Here is a 19259-nt window from a genome sequence, read left to right on the forward strand (position 1 = left end):
TTGGTGTACAGTATGACCCGTACCTTTGGAAACCATTCCACAATAGCAAAGAAAGCTTTCCTGTACATACATCAAAATTTCGATAAAGGATTGCATTTTGGGGAAGAAATGAAGGCAGTTTATCTGGAAGATTCCTGTCCAGCTGGCTAGACAGCAGATTTGTTCCCTAGCCCCAGCAGTAATACACACCCTCCGATTCTTTTTTTTCCTTGGCTTGAATGACCAAAATGGAAAGCAACTGCAACCAGTAAAATAACTTCCGTGAGCATCCCCCTTAACCATTTTCATTTTAATTCTGCTAAGATAACCTTATCACTACCTTTAAATATTTTGAATGCCTATAATTTTTTGTACTAAATATTTATTTGTACTGAACAGGTAACATTCTGCATATTTTTTATTTGCATGTTGCTTTTCTTCTGCTTAAAATAATGACTTGTACTTCCCAGATCCTGCCCAAAAGGATATTACAATAAGGACACTTCAAAAAGTTTTGTTGAAAACAGGAAATTTAGGGAGATAAAAAGTATAAAGATTCAGTGTGGACTCCTTGCAAGGCAGTTTACAACCAGAAGCAACTAAGAGGGAAAATGAAGATGAAAAGAACATAGCATGTTCTACAGAATAAGTTTACTTATTCTGTAATTCAAGGCTGAATTACAAGGCTTGAATTCCTGAAAATTCAAGGCTCTCCCTAATAGAAGGAAAAACTAGACAAGGTACAAAAAAGTACAGAAGTATACAAAGATGAGAATACTGGAAAGAAAGGCATACTTTAACTGACAGGTAAGAACATTAGCAGCAGTATTAAAATATACCGTAGTGAACCAATCCTAAGGCAAATAGGAGAAACTTCTAACAGTAATCCAAGTATACAGAACGACAAAAGTGAGTACTGGAGCAACAGGAAAGCAAGCATGTCTATGAAGCCTCTTCCTGGCACATGTATGCGTCTCGATAGAAACATTTGACAGCTACGTCTCAACATTTCAGTTTTTTCCTTTCTCATGCTGCTGACAGTACAATGCACATTAAGTCAATGTGTTTAATTATAAATAGAGGTGAGGAAAAAGAAGGAAGCTTTCCCAAAAATACATTTGCCAAAGTCTCAGGTGTTCCTTCCATCCCCCCCCCCAAAAAAAAAAAAAAAATACTTCTGATTATTTTATGTTAAAAGTTGGAAATTGGAAGTTAAAGAGGTTGACACCCATACACAAAACATACCTCCCTTCTGCCAAGTTTACAAAGTCAATTCTCAAATGAATTAGCAGTATGTTGAAAAATTGCTTAGGCAGCTAATCATTAATTCATATTATCATGTAAATTGTGTTTTACATAACAGAAAGAATTAAGAGGTAAGAGAAGTTAAACAAGAAACCAAAGAGATCTTACGTTTAAATTGCCAGTAAGAGAGCAAAAACACTGCATGAAACAAAACTTTTAGTTATCACAACATACTGCTAAATTTCACCGACACAGCAGATTGCCCTAAAACTAAAAGCATAAGCCTCTGGAAAATCTGTCTTTTCCAGGATTTACTTATGCAAGCTTCTCTACACATACTAGATTTTGGAAAATGTGGGTAAGGAAAGCAGGTATGTTCAACTGCCTTAAGGAAACTGTTTTTGAAAATGCTTTCCCATCAGGGCTTTCTTCATTCAGCTATCCAGAAGATAAAGTTGAAAATCCACAAGGAAATCTTGAAGGGAAATGATAAAGGGAGAAATATCAACCAAGTAATCCCTAGTATTCAAGGAGAGCTTCCCTGGACTTCAGGCTTTAGAAGGGTTCTATTTTCATAATTGAGCAATGCATAATCTTGAGTTATCTTAAGATGTTAAATATTCTTTAAACAAATTGATAAACTGAAGAATTTTGCTAGACCAGATTATAAAATATTGAGGTACCTATTCACAGCACTACAGCCTCAGAATCCACAGTTAAATTTATGTAAAGCCTTAGTATTGCTGTTCTTAGTGTAAGCAACAAAAACCAAGACATTTTCCCATATTCTTATCCATGAAAAATCTCCCTGTAGTTTACTACATGTAAATAAGCTTCTGACTTATCAATTACCCATTAATTAAAGGTATGCTTGTTCCAACCATCACTATCAGCAGAACGGAAATGCATAAGGATACTTAGAACATATTGCTTCTCTTTCAAGTGGAAGTTACTGTTGGCACTGGAACTACTGGAACAAGTTAAGTTGCATCAGATGGTTCAGCAACTAGGTATTTTAAGACACTTCTGTGTCTTAAAATATGTAACCTCCCCACCCCCCAACTCCACAGATTCTTACAAGTAGAAAGACTAATATATACCTTACATGTACATTTCCTGATATATTTCATGAGGATATCCTACTAAGAAATTCAGAAGATACAGTAGGAGTCAAAAAAGATACCACAAAGAGTCACGTTTTTAAACATAGTAAGCGTTAAGGGTTTTCAAAACACTAGGAGGTGAAGACTGCACAGGATATTGGTACATACCTTTGGATCAGCCAAGGCATTAATGACATTTCCAAGAGCTAGAAGGGAGCGGTTAATATTTGCTCCTTCTCTAAAACGAGCCCCCTTGGCTTTTGTAGCACTGGCACGTTCAGATCCTGCCAGGTCAATGAGGGACATTTTGGCAATGCGAACGTTTTGACTAATACTAGCTGTTTTGTCTTGCTGCCTTAGATAAATCTACAAGGGAAAAAAAAAAGATCAAATTAAGAAGTAACCACTAACCAGCCTTATTACTCTGAGCAGTAAGTTAGCTTTACAATCCAATAGCTGTCTTCAGAAACAGACTCTGAAATACTTTTAAGAACATAAGTTAAATCTTTCTGTACTCAGCGACTGGCAGTTTGGCCTAACAGAACATAGCAAAACTACTTCTAAGACTAACCTTGCATTCATCTGCTTCAGGTACTAGTAAGAAAAAGAAGCTGAGCATGGTTGCACTGGGTTTGGCTGGGACATACTTAATTTTCTTCACAGCAGACCACACATTGTTTTCTTTCAAATCTGGGAAAGCTAATCAACTGTAACCGTGTTGCTAACACGCCAATGGTTAACACCAATGTTTTGTTCAGCAAAAGCAAGGCCTTCTCTGTCTGCACAGCCCTGCTAGTTGGTTTGGGGTGTTCAAGAACCTGGAAAGGAATATAACCAGAACAGCCAACCTGAAGCAACCGGCAAGATATTCCATGCCATACAATGTCACTCTCCATGATGAAATAGTGTGTTTCTCCAAAATAGTCGATGCTTTAGGAGTACTTGGACAGCAGTCTGTTGGTGGAACCTGACTGCTTTTACTTTGCTTTTTGCATCTGTTACCTAAATGACTTTATCTCAAACCACAAGGTGGCCTGCCCCACACACCTTTGCCCTTCTGATTCTCTCCTATATTCCACTGTGGGGGAATAAGCAAATGACTGGCTGTGGCCTTACAACAGTGGCAGATTGGTGAGCTTCAAATTAATTTGGTAACTAAAACAGATTTATTCTTTGTCACTTTGTATACCACACTAATATGCTTTCAACTCTGAAAGGCGTTCATTTCTTAAAGGCACCCCATTCATTTTTAAGTGAGCTGTACTCAAAGGCTGCACCAGCTTTTTTTTTTTTTTTAAACTTTGAAGACTCACATTAGTAGATATTTATATAACTCATACTTTTAGGATACAATTACCTAACAAAAGAAATCATGACTTTGAGCAATAACTTAATCACTTGACAGAAAGGAACACTTAAGTGAAAACAATTAAATACCTTTGTTGACAGCTAGACTATCTCAAAAGGCAGAATAAACAAAACAAGCATTATCTCATTACAATAATTAATTGGATGAGAAATACAGCAATGAACACCAAAGAAAGTTTCTGCTAGCTACACTAATCTGTTGGTGCCAGCCTTGAACAAAATCAGTCTGAATGTTTTTGTGAATGAACTGTGCATCAGGATGAATGCTAAATACATGGTGATACCAATTTTTTATGATGAAACCCCTTTTACTTCAAGACAGAGTTTGAACCTGAGAATACCTGTGTTTCTTTTTGCTTTTTCAAGTCAGATGCTTTAACAGTATTTTGTAAACATTTGAAGAATTATTTGTTTTCTGGTGTACCACACCAGTTTATAGTGTATTTATTATACACAAGAAATTGAAGCTACTTCAGAACTTCTGAATGGTATTACAAAAAAATGATCAATGAACACACCACTTTTGTTCAATGTATTACAAACAAGCCACTTGCTAAATATTTTTTATGTATACATACACTGAAATATTTGCTGTTCATACAATATCTAGATATAATCAAAACAAAGATTCTGTTGTGTTTTGACTTATTACCTACCAACTAGTAAACGATCAATTCATCTGCAAGCATATATATTTTCTTCATATTTGCTCTCTAAGCCAGAATTAGTTTGTAATAATGAAATTAAAAAAAAAAAAGTCTGCTTAAGCATACCAATGCATTTTTTTTTGGTCATACATTCAAACAAACTTGTGGCAAAATACAAATACACTAATTCTGTCAATATAGCTTGTTTTATTTGGTGAATAAGCAGATTTTACTAACAAGTAAATACATCTACACTGAGGTCTATTTGCCAGAGTAAACAGAATGTAGGCTGGAGAAGATGAATTCTCCAACAATCCCTATTCACCTAATTGCTTGCCGTCTCGTTAAAATACAACTAAGCCACAACATCTACTTTATTTAATTGCCTGCCATTTTTAGAAACAAACTGAGAAGAATCCAAAGCCTGCCAGATACAACAATCAACTGTGTGCTGCCAAGTGAAGGTGAGAGAGGCAAGACACTTCAGCCCAAAGCAAAGAGACAAATCAGCAGTTCATGCTCTAATCTCTTTCTGTGGCACTGCACTTTGTGCCTTATTAAAGATGGCACACGCAGGTGACAATGCAGCTATTGACCTAAATTTGGTGAGAAGTCATTGCCTTAAATTTACAACCACAGGCAAGACCTCAGAAAATTAGCAGAAAAGACAATTTCAAAGAGAAGCCTAACATATATAGGAAAACAGAAGCTTTTAGAGCATTTACTGGCTCTTACTAAGATTTTTTTTCATTAGTATTGACACAAAAGCTCTGGAATACTTATTTTACAGCTATTTGCATTACCATCTTCTACATCAAAATATAAACTTTTGACTATAGTTACTACACATTGCTTCAGTCTCCAGGTACGGTTAGGGCCTGCCTAACAGTTAGATTCTATTTGAGCTGCAATGCAACTACCAGATCTCAAAATTGCTTATAATATACAGCAACACAGAAGAGCAACAAAAATGATAGATAACAGTGTATTTTGCAGTAGGCAAGAGGATCAAAGGATCAAGAGCTTTTAGCTAACAGGACCCATTTCTAAAGCATTGTTCTACAATGGTTTGTATTTAAGACAAGTCCAAATGACAAGGTGATGGTTTGCAAACAGCAATATTTAGAGATATCTTCAATTCTAGCACTTTTGTAGAACACCTGCAAAACCCTCATCTACAGAATTCAAGTATACATTTGATTTTGATCACCCAAGAATATGTCACTCAAATATTTTGTGTATAAAAACCACTGTACTTGTTCTAAAATTTGATGCAGACTGAAACATTTAGTAAACTTGTAGTATGAAAAATCACCATTAACCAAAATAAGTAGGATTGCTAAGTACTGCTTGAGACACTCAGTTTATCGTCAGATGTATAGTGATATTCTGTAAGATATTCACTGTATAAAAAAATCCTGAACAAAAAAAGGATAGATGGCTTTTTGATATATAAAAATTATAATAGGAAAGTACATTCAAGGCTCAAAACAACAGTTTTAGAGAAAAGGTATTTTTTTCAAGGTCTGCAGTTTGAATTATTGCAATTGGAGAGCTTTTCATTGAATTTACTTCTTCAAAATTTAATCACTCTGGAACATTTACATGGGATAAGAATTCAACAAGAACAGTTAACTCTGTGTCAAAATTAAGGTTTGATACAGTTTCAAAAAAAGCTTCTGCTTTATTCAAGTTTTGACAGTAAGTAAAGCTTATAGTAATACTTGTGTATATCTGCTATATCATCTCACCTGAAATACAGCATGGGACCGAGAAGAGGATGCATTTACATCTGTGGGATGCTGTGTTCTATTTTTATTTCCATAATCCAACATTTGAAGGATTTCCTCTGCTGATTTAGGCTTTAAAGGTAGAGCATAGTGAAAAAGAGAAAAGTATGCTTATCTGAACTATACAAGATTTTGTATCAATTTTAAGATATATCAACATGCATCTTAAAAAACAACACTAAGAACGACAACCAAAACCAACAGAGGTACTTGAAGGTATAGTTACTCGGAAATTCCTGTTTTATAATTGAAGCTCTTCAAATACTCAGCTAAAAACATTAAGTCATGAAAAGCAAGTACCTAATGGCTGTAAAAATTTAAATGGCTTTTTTTTTTTCCAGAAAACACAACAATTTAAACAAACTAGCAAGTGTTCTCTACACTTAACAAAAAAAGTCTTAAGAAGGCTTTAATCTTTCTTGTACTTGCATCAAACAGCAACATAGTTTTCTTTTTCCAGCTTTTCAAACGAAAGCTTTCTAAGAATGAGCCAAATTAATGTGACTGTTTGCTTTTCAACCATTAATCTACACACGCGAAATCTAGAAAGCTACAGCACATATAATGGGCACTAAATACCTGCAAGAGGAAAAGCCTACAAGAGTTAGTTAACAGATTGATCAATTAAGTTGCGTCACTAAATGCCAAAAAAAAAATAATGAAATGCTGTGCTTGCCTGGAAAAAAATATTTATGGAAATGAATTATTTATACTATTTAAGAAGAAAAATCCTGAGAGGTAGGCACAAGGTTTTCTGAGGTATTGAGTACTCAGAAAGCACTGAAGATAGTATTTCTTAAAGGACATCACCAAGGCGTATTAATTAAACAAGCTGAAGATAAATATCAAATCAAGAGTGACTGTTTGATAAAGCCATGATTTTCAAAAATGTTTTATCATTTTCTATCCAAGAAATGGATCCAAGTGGCTTTTTAACAACATGATTTTGAATAATTCATTTATTAGGCTTGCAGGCAAAGTTACTAGTGATTATTGCCACAGAAAAAATAAAACACAAGAAAGTTGCTAAATTTCATACAGCTTTCAATCCACAATAACAACTTCATTATTTCACCTCACATATTACGGGGCTTCCAGAATTTCAATACCTATTTACATACCTGATGTAATGTTAGCCCTTGAACTACCACCCCTTTCTGGGTATCTTCACGAACAGCTAGAGGTCCCGAGTTCACCAGGAGATCGCGGATCTGTTCATTGTAGACCTTTAGAAAGGAATTTAAAGTATTTTAAAAACTATCCTGCTCTAATTGCCAGGATTAAGTTGGAACAGAAATCATATTTTTAATACGTCTTCAAGATCAAGTAACATTAATTCTTCTGAATTATCGCTAAACACCTTTCCTGCATTGAGCTTGGAATATTCTGTTTATTCAATTCCCATGAATTTTTTTTGGCCACTGAAGTGGGACTCTTCCTTAGTAAATAATCTTTAGTTTTTATTTGCAAAAGAACAAAAGAAGTTTGTTCTTACAAAAAACACTTCTGCACCAAGTGTGAATATAAAGCGTTGATTATCACCTACTACACTTCATAATATATATACTTCAGTGAGACTTAATCCAAAAATAGTTCTGTTAAAGCACTTAATTGCTTTAATTCTTAGTCTGTGGAAGCACTTGAAATAGCACATTTTTTCCCACCTTTCCCCCCCCCCCCCCCATTACTAACTATTCCTCCACTATGACTTTGTGGGGGCTAAAATATAGGAATAATTTTGCTACTGCTGCTTTATAGCAGTGCCAAGACAGGTGCTTGTAAGAACAGAACCGTGATGCAAAAAAAAAGATGGAGACAGGAAAAAAAAAGCTGACAGCAAAGAACAACAGGAATATTTGTAGAAAGCTAAGCAGTGGCATAGCAGGTCTGATTGAAAAACTTTATTCATACGGGACACAGTAAAACTGACCTGAAATCGTTACAGAAATTAACATGATTGAAAAAGTATTAGATATTATTTACTTGCACAATTACAGCATCTACAAGATTTTATCTTTAAGTCCTGAAATATAGCCCTGACAAGATTTTCTTTGTACACGTTAACAGAAGCTCAAAGCAACTCAACTTATCAGCAAGACAGGAATCATTAGGGTTTAATTAGTATGCTAGAAGAGATTAGCCTTTTTGGCAAGGCTTCTGTAAGACAGTAACAAGCACCTATAAATGATATCTAACGTACAGACCACGGTTCAGTTCCAGGCCTATCAGGGACAGACTTTGTCAAGTTCCAGAATGGTTTATAAGAAGGGTGAAGGCAGCAGGGGAATAAGAAAAAAAGTCTTATTTACAAAAATACACCCTATTAAATGCAACATACCAAATCCAGGAACTGGCTTACCTCTAAATAAGACACAGCAACATTGCATATTTTATCTTCTTTTATTTGGTCCATGCAATTATAAAGTGCCATCATGGTTAAATACATGACTCCAGGATCTTCAGGAGAACCTAGCATCGTGTGAGTCTTTCCAGCTCCTGTTGCACCATACGCAAGCACTGAATTTTAAGAGAAAAACACAGACTTTGTACCAATAAGTCAAGCCAATCAGGAACATGAACTCCAAGTGAAAATTCACATATCTATGATATTGTACAGCTGTTTTCATAAACCCAATCTCTCACTTGGGCTTTGCCTTTTACAGCTGTCATACTGGTGGTAGGAGAATGGTTGGACCAGATGATCTTGGATGTCCTTTCCAACCTTAATGATTCTATAGTCATCAGAAAACTATTCCAATGTCATTTGTTTTTTCATTTTCAGTTTGAAGTTCAATCACAGGCAACGTAAATGACAAATAAATTCTTTACTGGCTTGACACTAAGCCATGAACTTACTGCAGGTACCTATTGTGTTTCCCTTACAATATTTTATTTATCAATTAAGAAGACAAGCTCTTGATGAGAGAAGTTCATAAAAGAGGTGAACATATTCAGTAAATCAATTAAACAATTTATGGTTGAATAACTCTTTCCTGGAGAGTCCTCTTGTAAGCACGCTTACTTCAGATCTAGTTCTGAAGTCTGTTATAACCCTAACAAGAAGACTCTTTCAAAAGAGAGTGTAGGTATCTTAAATTCCATAAGCAGGGTCAAGCTCTCTCATCTACTAATTAAAACAAAATACTTTATTTAAATGTCAGTCTTTTTAAGGCCTCTGCAGCAGACAGATACAATGGTAAATAGATACAATGGCAGAATCTTTAAGGAATACAGTGCATTTTTTGAATTAAAAGAAATAAATAGCAGTTACCTGTACAGTTATAGCCATTTAGGAAGCCATCAAGGACACTTTTAGTTGTATGCTCAAAGACCTCCACCTGGGATGAGCTTTCCGCAAAAACAGCGTCGAACACGAACTTCAGGTCTTTCTTTACCCTCTTGTTGATATCCCTATGGACCAGCTTCTTCCTGTGGAAAAAGCCCACTTCTTCCTCCTTGGGGTCGAAGACCAGGATGTGCTGGTCGACGACGTGCACCACCTTGCTGAAGTTGCCCTCTTTTTCCTTCTGCGACTCGGGGCGGACGCGGACCACCACCTTGACGTGGCTGCAGACATCCTCCTCCCTCGCCGCAGACATCCCGGCCGGCCCGCCCTGCCCCCGCTTCGCCTCCGGGCCTCCTCAGCGGGACCTTTCCTGCAACTGACACACCAGTTAAAAGGGAAACACACACGGGGGGCCGAGGCGAGACCGCCCGGAGCCAGCCGCGGCCCGGCAGCGCAGTCCCCCTCCAGCCCGCCCCGTCCCCCGCCGGCCGCCCCTCGCCTCACCTCACCTCCGCCCCGCGCCAACGGCCGCCCTGCCCAGCCGAATTCAAACCCGAGCGGCCCGCGCCCCCCCGCCTGCTGATTGGCCGCCGCCGCCGTGACGCCAGCGGGGCGACGGAGACAACGGTAAGCGCGTGGCGGGGGCGCGCACTGCGCGCGGGGCCGGGCCCGGCTCCTCCTCACGGGCGCGCGCTCGTGTGAGGGGACGGGAGGGGAGGGGGGGTCCTGTGTGAGGGGAGCGCTGCTGGGCTCCTCCCCGTCACGCAGTTTTTTAGAGAGGCTGTGAAGCCCCAAGGCTCCCGTTCGTCTCTTCAGGGTCACATTGTGTCCCGTGCCTGCGGTTACAGTGTTAATGGTGCGAGCACAGGGCCGCAACTTTGTGTTTTTTCTCTTTTTTATTCTCCCCTCAGAGGGTCTCACGCCGAAGTTTGGTGTCCCGCCCAGCAAGTGAGGGCGTGAAGTGTGTTACCGCAGGAGATGCGTTGTAAATAAAGCCTGATCGATACCCGTGTTCAACTTTCAAAGGGTTTTTAATGTGTTCCGGGTCATACTTTATTATTTACTGCGTGCAGTAACCAAAACACGTCTTGGAGTGCTGCTCTCTGGTTCCTCTGCGCCTCTTTAACCATAAACGCATTGGGCTCGGCAGCCGGAGTGCTCCTGTAGAGCAGGTGCAGTCATTTAACGTGGGCATCTCTGGGGTGTCTGAACACCGCTAGAGTCCTGGCAGTGTCAGGGAAGAGGAGTGGTTCCTTGTGGCATTTCCTCTTTTGTTTATTTATTTAACAAACCTGTTTTAAATATTTGTCTGGAAGTAATTCCCAACATCTACTGTCTTTCTAGGTTGATCAACTCCAAAATGTTATCCCGGCGGCTGTGCCGAGTTCGCAAATGTTGGTTTCTGCACAGTGTAAAACCGGCTCCAGTGAAGGTAGCTGCTTTGACCAGAAGGATCCGTTCTTCAGCAGAACGTTGTTCAGACTGTGAGTTAAAGGACCAAGCCGTACAGAAACGTGAAACTGAAGAGTTGTCTCAAAGCACAGAAAGCAAACATTTTGGAAGATTACACACACCAGTGATGCTGGAGGAGGTTGTTAATTGTTTATCCCCCCAGTCAGGCCAGGTGAGTTAAATGATTGATTGGCATCCGTGATTCAGTAGTTATCCCGCAGAAAGGTCCGTGCAGTGCAGTGATAGCTTGTTTAGAGAAATAAAGAGGTGCTCTTTAAGACTCTTCTCCACCTTTTGAAGTATCTAAATTGTTTTGCAATTTGAATGATGTTTTTCTATTTAAATTAATAGAAGTCTGTTATCTGCATGCCTGAGTTTATCCAATAGGGCCAAATAAGCAATCTTTCTAGGTTGTTTTTGTGCATTTTGAGGGTTGTGTTAACTAGTAACAGTAGCAGGGAGTTCTTATATCATCAACTTGTTGCTCTTTTCTTTTTGTATAAGAGATACCATAAGTGTGTAGGTATTAAAAAAAAAAATCATGATAGAATTATTTAGGTTGGGAAAGAGACCTTCAAGATCAATGAATCCAACAATCAAACTGACTTATCGAGTCCCATCACTAAACTTTAGACCTATGATGAAATTTTCACACAAGGAACGTATAAATTGTGATATTACATGTAAAGGTTCTTTCAGTTGTGTAAGTTTGTACTTAAATAAGAATTAAGGCTAATGGAGGGACTATTTATTCAACTTTAGTTGTTGATACAAAAGCCATTTTTTTTTTCAAGTGGAACTTAAAATAGAAACTATTCCTGGTTATAAACTCTAGAGAGCGCTGGTCTCTGAAGGCTTTTTGAGTGTTTAAATATTTATGAATGTAAAATACGTTATTATTGGGGTGGGATTTTTTCACGTGTACATATGTTGCTTTGCAGGGATTCCTGTGCTAGTGGTTAACCACTAATGCCAGACATAAGAACACCAGTGTGTTATCTTGAACAGATATATTTATAATATGACTAACCTTTTAAGCATAAATGAAAATGAAAACAACTTCAATTTTTTTTCTTTTTTTTTTAAAAAAAAAGATAGTAAATGATGTATTTGCGGCTCTTTCTGAAGAGTAAAATTTTGCAGATAAGTAGTGTGCAAAAGGGCACAGTGTGTCAACTGAGTTTTGCTAAAGCAAGCATCGTTGGAGCAATTCTAAGCCAAGATGGAGACTGCTTTTCATTGCATGAATGGTGGTACAGTTTATGTTAACATGGGTGTAGAACTGGGACTGTTGCATCAATTTCAGTTTTATAGTTGAAGTCATGACTAGGAATGCTGTGAATGTGTTTTTGCTGTTTTGAACAGGGAACATAATGTTCATATGCTGGATTTTGGTTTTCTACCTTCTCTCCTATGTACACAAAGGTTTCCTTTACTCAGTTTTAACATAGTTATATTCTCTATTATGAGAAGAAGTTGATTTGGGCCTTTAGTTCTTGTAATGTCCTAAGGCAAGGAGTTGCCAATCCAGTTAGAAAGATAACATTCTCCCTATGCTTTCGATCAGTGAATTGGTTTTTCATTTTAGTTACAGGGGTTGCTAAGAAGGTAAATGTTACTTTAAGAGTGAGTCACAAGTGAGATCAAGATAGTACCCTCCTACTGAATATTCCTGTTGACTGACATCTTTGTGGAATCTGTTTGTCAGAGATTTAAGCAATAGTAGTTCCTCTTAGCTTTGCGTCTCCTTTTACTGCTTTAGATCTTGTTTCTACAAAGTCCCTTTGGTAGTCCTTTCTTGGAAACACATTGTACAAATTAGTTTTTACTGATCTACCTCACTTTTCAATGAAAAGTCTGTTGCAGTAAATCCACACACCAGTAATTTCCCTCTTAAGCTTACTAAACTACGTTTTAGCCTTCTCAGTCAGTTGGTATTCTTCACACATACTTGACCACAGGTCTTGCAGTTTTTGGGGCAGATGGAGTATTCCCTGTTCTCTTGAGCTTTAAAGGCAGCAAAGAGCTGAACGTACCTTTTCTAAATGAACGTCTTTGGACATCTGCAAGTATGTTATTGTCATTTTCACCTTACTTTTTCCTATTAGTCACTAGCTACTGTCTTTCACATCATAAAGCTGTAGTGATAAGACAATTTCAACGGTAGTGAGTTTTAGTATGAAACTTCAAAATTTTCATTATCCTTGTAAGTGTCTTTTAAGAAGGGTTCTTACAAACTGCAAAACTCTAGGAAACTATTTTGGTAGTCCAGCACAAACAGCTCACTATGTATAATATTTAAACTTCAGCTAGAACAAAACTAAACATGATACCCTACTTGGATTTAATGGCAAAACTTGTAATCTGCTGACATCTATTATGTTACATTAAATATAATTTTATAGAATAGTCTAGAATGGAGGTATGGTAAACTCTAGGAGTTTCATTGAAGTTACGACAATTCTGGAAGTTTTTCCTTTTTATGTCTGTAAATGGTGATCAAACTGGTGGTGAGAAAGAATGAATGAGACTGTTCCCTTTTCTGCAGTCTTTCAGTGACTCACCAGAAACAGTTAATATCAGATGATCTTTTTAGCATATTATACTGTTTTTACCTTTAAACAAAAGGTTATTATTTCTCAAATGGATCTTGGCTTTCACTTTCTTAAGTTAGCTGCCACGTGTTGCCAGAGGTACCCTCTTTGATTTTTACTACCCGGCTTGCATGGAAGGGCTATCTTTGTTGTTGTTGAAATAATGTATTAGGGACATCTAGCTTCTAGAAAGGGACAGACATTTCTTAAACATCCAGCTTTGCCATGAGCTTTCCTTTCAGTCTTTCAGGTCTGTATATTATTGTTCCTGTGACAGCTACTATTTTCATACACCGAAATGTCAAAATATTTTTTCAGCTGAGAACAAGTGTGAGCATGGCCTTCTAAAGTAAAGAAGGAAATATCAAATACTGTTGACAGTCTTATATTGATCTTTTATCGCTGAAGTGTTGTTTGAGCTCTGCAATTGGTTTGAAGACAGTAGTCTCACTTCCTGAAGTTCTGTTGCCACTGTTGGATGTTGCCAGAGCATTGTTGTTTCCTTCGTATTGCATGGAGCTAGTTAGCCAAATAATGGGTGACAGTCAATCAGATGAAGGTGAGATGGACTGCTGGTGTGCAAAAACAGAATCTGTTGTTCTGAAGTTGTCCTCTTGGTTTCTTTATATCCATGTCCATATGACTTTTTTTTTTTTTTTTCCCCTTACACTGAGTTTAAGCTGTTAAGGACAAAAAAGAACCTTTCTCTGTACAGCACCCTGCAGCGTGGACTTCTATTTTGTTCAAAGGGTTTCCAAGTGTCGTGATGTATAAATAGTTCTGTGGCTACGTTGGTGGCCAGCGAACTTATCGTAGTACTTCCAAAGCCATCTGCAAATGATTTGGCTGGAACAATGCATTTACAGTAAAGGCTCCCAAAATTCAAGTGTTCCACAGTGCCTCCAAGATAAATAGGAATTTGAAAAGAGACCTGGAAAAATGAAATCTGAGTTCTCAAGTTGTATGAGGCATTTTGTAGGGTGCAGCCAAAATACCAAGCTTGGCGTAAAATATTCATTACATCATGAGATAAATGCTTAAATGCTTGTTTAGGAGAAGTACAACATTCCAAGTACTAAGTAACTGTTTCTACCATCTAAACCCATTTTTCCCTTGAATTGTGAAATGAACGTAGGCCTACTGACAAAAAGCAGTAGACCTACTATATCTTTTTCATGGGAAGCATGCTTAAAGTATCTTGCCACATGCAAATTGTGTGGTTAATTTTTCTGTGGCAACAGCACAATGATGTATGTAGTGATTATATAGACAAGTTTCTGTAAAACAGGAAAAAAGGCACTGAAATTTGCAAAAGACAACAAATGTAATGAGATATTCTGAAAATATTCTTAAAATTACAGGCTGTGCTTTTTCTGTGGTCCTTTAGTGTTACTGTGGGTATTGAGATTTATTTCAGCAGACCATGGAGTTCTATGTACTATCTACTATTTTAGTCACTTTTATCTTGCCTGATTTCCTGGTTGCGTTTATTGTGAATTTACGAAAAAGACTAGCCAGGTTTTGGATCAAAGCTGTGTAAGGAAATGTGTAGTAAAAAGTTGGTAGAGCATGTATGTTTGTGAAACATTTTCTGTAATGTGTAATAGGAAACTTGGTAAATGAATCTCTGTATCTGGTCCAGAGTACTGTTGAAAATATTTGACTAAAATCATACTTGAAGTAAAAAATACTTGAAAATATTCTTTTCACTGGAAATATTCTTTTCACCCAAAATAAAACCACAGCAACACTTTTGAAGGTAGTGTATGAAAATGGAAAATAGTTTCCAAGACTTTCAGCTAAGATAAGCACAAGGTAGTCTCTCCAAATACCTGTTATTGCATAATAATGATGCCTGTCCTTATAGAGCAAGTGTTTACAGAAGGATTTGAAATAACAGACCTCATTTGCCTAAATTTAACTGATGCAAGTGGGTTTCACATTGCTGTGAAGAGCAGTTTAAAGAAGGCAGTAAGACAATGGAAGGACTATTAAAAATGTAGTGGCAGCAGATGTCATACAAGTTTTGCAGTATCTGGATCTGGGTGAGTTCCATCCTGAGAGGAAAAATGGGGACAGGGAAGGAAACAAGTTGGGAGATGGTATTTATGAGTAGCTTGTTAGTTGAGGGGGTGGAGAAAATCCAGTCATACCCTTAATTATCTGGAGTTCCTTGCTTTGCTGTCTTCTGTAGTGGGTCCTGAAAAAATACAGGGATTGTAACTTGCCTAATGACGGGCAAATTAAAACACATGATTTGTTTGGGAGGGCTGCACACCTGTTCTGTTTTGAAGCTGGTACTGCTGTGTGCTTAGACCCTTGATATCAGGAAGTGAAAAGTGCTCCTGCACTGGATCTAAAAAATGGCAAGGTATGAACAAAGCACAGTCAAGAAAGTCTCCTCAGAGTTTAGTTTCTGTAGGACTTGAAGATTTTGCACTGCAGAGAGAAACTAATTCAAAAACTTGAGGGAGGTAGGGTGGGAAGTGTAGGTTGATGGCTACAGCTGCACAGGGAAGTCTTTTGGTTATAATTCTTGGATGTCCGCCCAACCACCTCTTCTTCCCACCTGCAGCATGGCTCTCAGCAGGCAAATCTAAATGGTATCATCAGCAACAACAAAAAGACAGTTCTCACCAACTTTGTTGTGCATCTTTCTCTATTGCAGTAGGGGAAGGGAAGCCTGCAGCTGCTATCTCCAAAGAGACCAGCAAGGGAACTTGGTCTGCCTACTGAGATCAACTCCACAGATGCGCCAGATTTCATTTTATTGTAATACTGAGTTAGCTTGCTGTTATCACTCTATCGCATAACGAATGATAGTGTTTCAGGAGACTATTTAAGAGTCTGTGTTATAATAAAGCAAGATTCAATGCTTTGGGGTGACTCAGCTTGTAATGATGCTGTGTATGCTCTCCTTTTCTGTTGTGACAGCATTAGTCTTTGCACCTCTTGGGGAAAACTAATAAAATTCACCAGAAAGTAATCTAAGCCCTTTAAATTTTAACTTGAGTGAGCCTGTGATCCCAGAAAGGGTGATAATTAATATATGTAGCTACTCATTTCCTCCCCATCTAGTACTGTGTGCCTTATTTAGTCAGCCTTTTGGCTAAGCTTTCTTATTAAACATTTGAATTCTGGTTTGCAAACAGGAATACAGACTTTCTACCACAAAATATTACTAGGGGTTTAAGATCATAATTGTAGTATGGGAAAGACTTGCATTTTTTTTTCTCTTGTATTTCTATGTAAGATAATTCTGTTTTGATTAGGTTTGTGCAGGCTTGTTCTGCATAAAGAAATAATTCAAAGGTTAAACTACCAAATTTGATGTGTAAAATTAATGGGTATCTTAAATCATCTGAATATGTGTGGTCTGTTTCTTACTATTTTTTTCTTCTTCCCAGAGTTTGAGCACATCTCTGTTGATTCAAGTGGTGTTTGCTGGTACTCAGCACCTTGGAAGAATATTTTTAAAAGTGTATACTTAAAAACACTGAAATCAACTAATATTGCTCCAGGGTCCCTCTTCATAACAAGTTATGTTATCTAATATTATCTATGGTAAAATTGCCGTAGGCACCTGGCAGCCAAGATGTATCCAAAACATCTACATGACTTTTTTGGATTCACTGACCATAAATATTAAAGAACAGATTAGATTTGCAGTTGAGTTGTAAAATTTTCATTGCATCTTAAATATGTCCTTTGTTATAATTGAGGAAAGAAGTTTTTTTCCAAGATAGCTGAGGAAATCAACTCTGCCTTGCTAAGTCTAGTGATTAGCTGAAGTCATTCAGAGATTGAAATTTTAATTTCATATGGAAATGTTAATAATGGTGTGCTTGAGTCATAATGTCATTAAATCTCATTCCAGACAGCATTACTCTTAGGAAAACGAGTAAAGTAAATAATGCATACTGAAGTGAGGCCTAGTTGAGCTCTCGAAAAACAGGTGACAAAGGCAGGTGGTGGGGTGGTTTGTGTTTTTGTGTTTGCTTTGTTCATCCCAAATTTAAGGGGGAAGGACTCTTTTTTTTTTTTTTTTTTTTTTCCCCTCCCAACACTGGGGAAAAAAAAATCCTGCCAGTAATATTTTTGGTCTATTCTCCCATGTGGCTGGTGACAGGAGAGGGGGAATGGGCTAAAGTTGCGCCAGGGGTGTTTTAGGTTGGATCTTAGGAAGAACTTCTTTACTAAGAGGGTTGTTAGGCATTGGAATGGGCTGCCTAGTAGGGAAGTGGTGGAGTCACCATCCCTGGAGGTTTAGACGTTTAGATGTTGAACTTAGCGATATGGTTTAGTGGAGGACTTGTTAGTGTTAGGTTAGAGGTTGGACTCGGTGATCTTGAGGTCTCTTCCAACCTAGTGGATTCTGTGGTTCTGTAATAGAATCACAGAATGGCTTGGGTTGGAAGGGACCTTCAAGACTGTCTAGTTCCAACCCAAGCCAAGGATATCTTCCACTAGATCTGATTGCTTGCTGGGTGTTTGACTTAGTTACATGAAACATAGCATTCGGCTGTCAAGTTGTATCCGTTCTTACATTTTTGAAGTTCCTTGTAACATTGTACATAGATGAAAGACTTGTGCTAGGTAGAACCCATAGTTGTTTCTTGCTAGTAACTAAAATTCATGTTTGCTGTGTACTTTATTCGCTTCTTTCTCCTCTCCCCAGTAGATACCTGAAAAAATGGTGTGTATGGTATAGTATATTGCCATTTGCAAGATTACAGAATGGTAATCTTTTTTGGTCATCTTGCCATTTGCAAGATTACAGAATGGTAATCTTTTTTGGTCATCTTTATTTTCCAACAGGTGATGCCATGAGGCATAAAACCTTTTCTACCCTCTATATTATTTTCACTGTCAAGTTCAGCTCTTCTGTACTTGAGCAAGATTTGGCTGGAGCGAAAATTGTGCTTGTGCTGATCTGTGGGTTAGTGTATAGAAGGTAGCTGCACGTACGTTTCATATCGGTGTCATCAACATCACTTTCATGCATAGTGCATGCAAAGGTTTGGAGAACTTGGTTTATCTTGCATACGTTTTTAACATTTTGAACTGCAGCTGCAGGGAAAATTTGAATGACTGCTTTACTCTAGAGGGTGACCTTGACCACTTTTTGTCACATATATTTTTATTTTTCAGAAGCTCTTTTTTCTCACTTTTTGTTGAATAACTTTATATAAAGACATGACAACTTTGTTTTTCTTTTTTCTTTTTTTTTCTTATTGAAGATGAGATGATGTTAGAACTCAAATACTAAGTCATGTTTCATTCTTACCCCATAGGAGTAACAGAATGCAAATGCAAAGTGCAGCTTTTTCAGGACTGGGGCTCAGGCCTTCAGATTATTTGTGTCTTTATGTTTTGTGTGGTTCTCTAGCTTTGTAATAATGTTTTCCCTCATGTATGGCGATGCAGGTTTTGAAACAGAAATTAAGAATCGAAATATATGCTGTCTAGGTTAAAAACAAATGGCTGATTTATCTTATGAAACAGAATATCTTTGTGAAATGTTTTATATTCTCATAAGATGAAGGAAAGATTATTAGTATGCTAAAGATTAAATAAAACTTCCCAGTAAATTGCAGTGGTATAAAAAGATCCTGATAAAAATGCAGGAGTGTTTGACCTCTCATTTCCTTAGTTCTAGGGTAATTTTTCTTATTTGCATGTGGATAACAGGGAAATGTATGTTTTAATATTTTTTTTTCAGCTGTGATTTTAAGCATGTGTATTCTCTTAATTTATTTAGGGAAATACTAAAACCCTTTAGCATTTCTCTAAAA

The 19259-nt window shown here is 37.5% G+C and overlaps 2 protein-coding genes across 8 annotated transcripts in view; one reads left to right on the plus strand and one right to left on the minus strand.

Moving 5' to 3' along the window:
* Window positions 1-10054, minus strand: part of KIF18A (kinesin family member 18A) — a 37290-nt gene extending 27236 nt beyond the window's left edge. Inside the window, exons 1-6 of one of the 4 annotated variants that reach the window (XM_068685012.1) lie at window positions 9923-10054; window positions 9404-9794; window positions 8492-8649; window positions 7254-7358; window positions 6094-6204; window positions 2496-2693 (exon numbers count right to left, since the gene is read on the minus strand). In XM_068685012.1, coding sequence (XP_068541113.1) covers window positions 2496-2693; window positions 6094-6204; window positions 7254-7358; window positions 8492-8649; window positions 9404-9731 — 900 coding nt within the window. In that variant the 5' untranslated portion in view covers window positions 9732-9794; window positions 9923-10054. The remainder of the gene's footprint in view (window positions 1-2495; window positions 2694-6093; window positions 6205-7253; window positions 7359-8491; window positions 8650-9403; window positions 9795-9922) is intronic. The other 3 variants (XM_068685013.1, XM_068685015.1, XM_068685016.1) reach the window with 3 other exon arrangements.
* The window catches only part of METTL15 (methyltransferase 15, mitochondrial 12S rRNA N4-cytidine), a 96491-nt gene continuing 87168 nt past the window's right edge, over window positions 9937-19259 (plus strand). The window contains exons 1-3 of one of the 4 annotated variants that reach the window (XM_068685018.1): window positions 10059-10274; window positions 10445-10590; window positions 10763-11042. In XM_068685018.1, the coding sequence (XP_068541119.1) occupies window positions 10779-11042 (264 nt within the window). In that variant the 5' untranslated portion in view covers window positions 10059-10274; window positions 10445-10590; window positions 10763-10778. The other 3 variants (XM_068685019.1, XM_068685017.1, XM_068685020.1) reach the window with 3 other exon arrangements.

Source organism: Anas acuta, chromosome 5 (genome assembly GCF_963932015.1).
Source record: "Anas acuta chromosome 5, bAnaAcu1.1, whole genome shotgun sequence".
NCBI classification, from domain to species: Eukaryota; Metazoa; Chordata; class Aves; order Anseriformes; family Anatidae; genus Anas; species Anas acuta.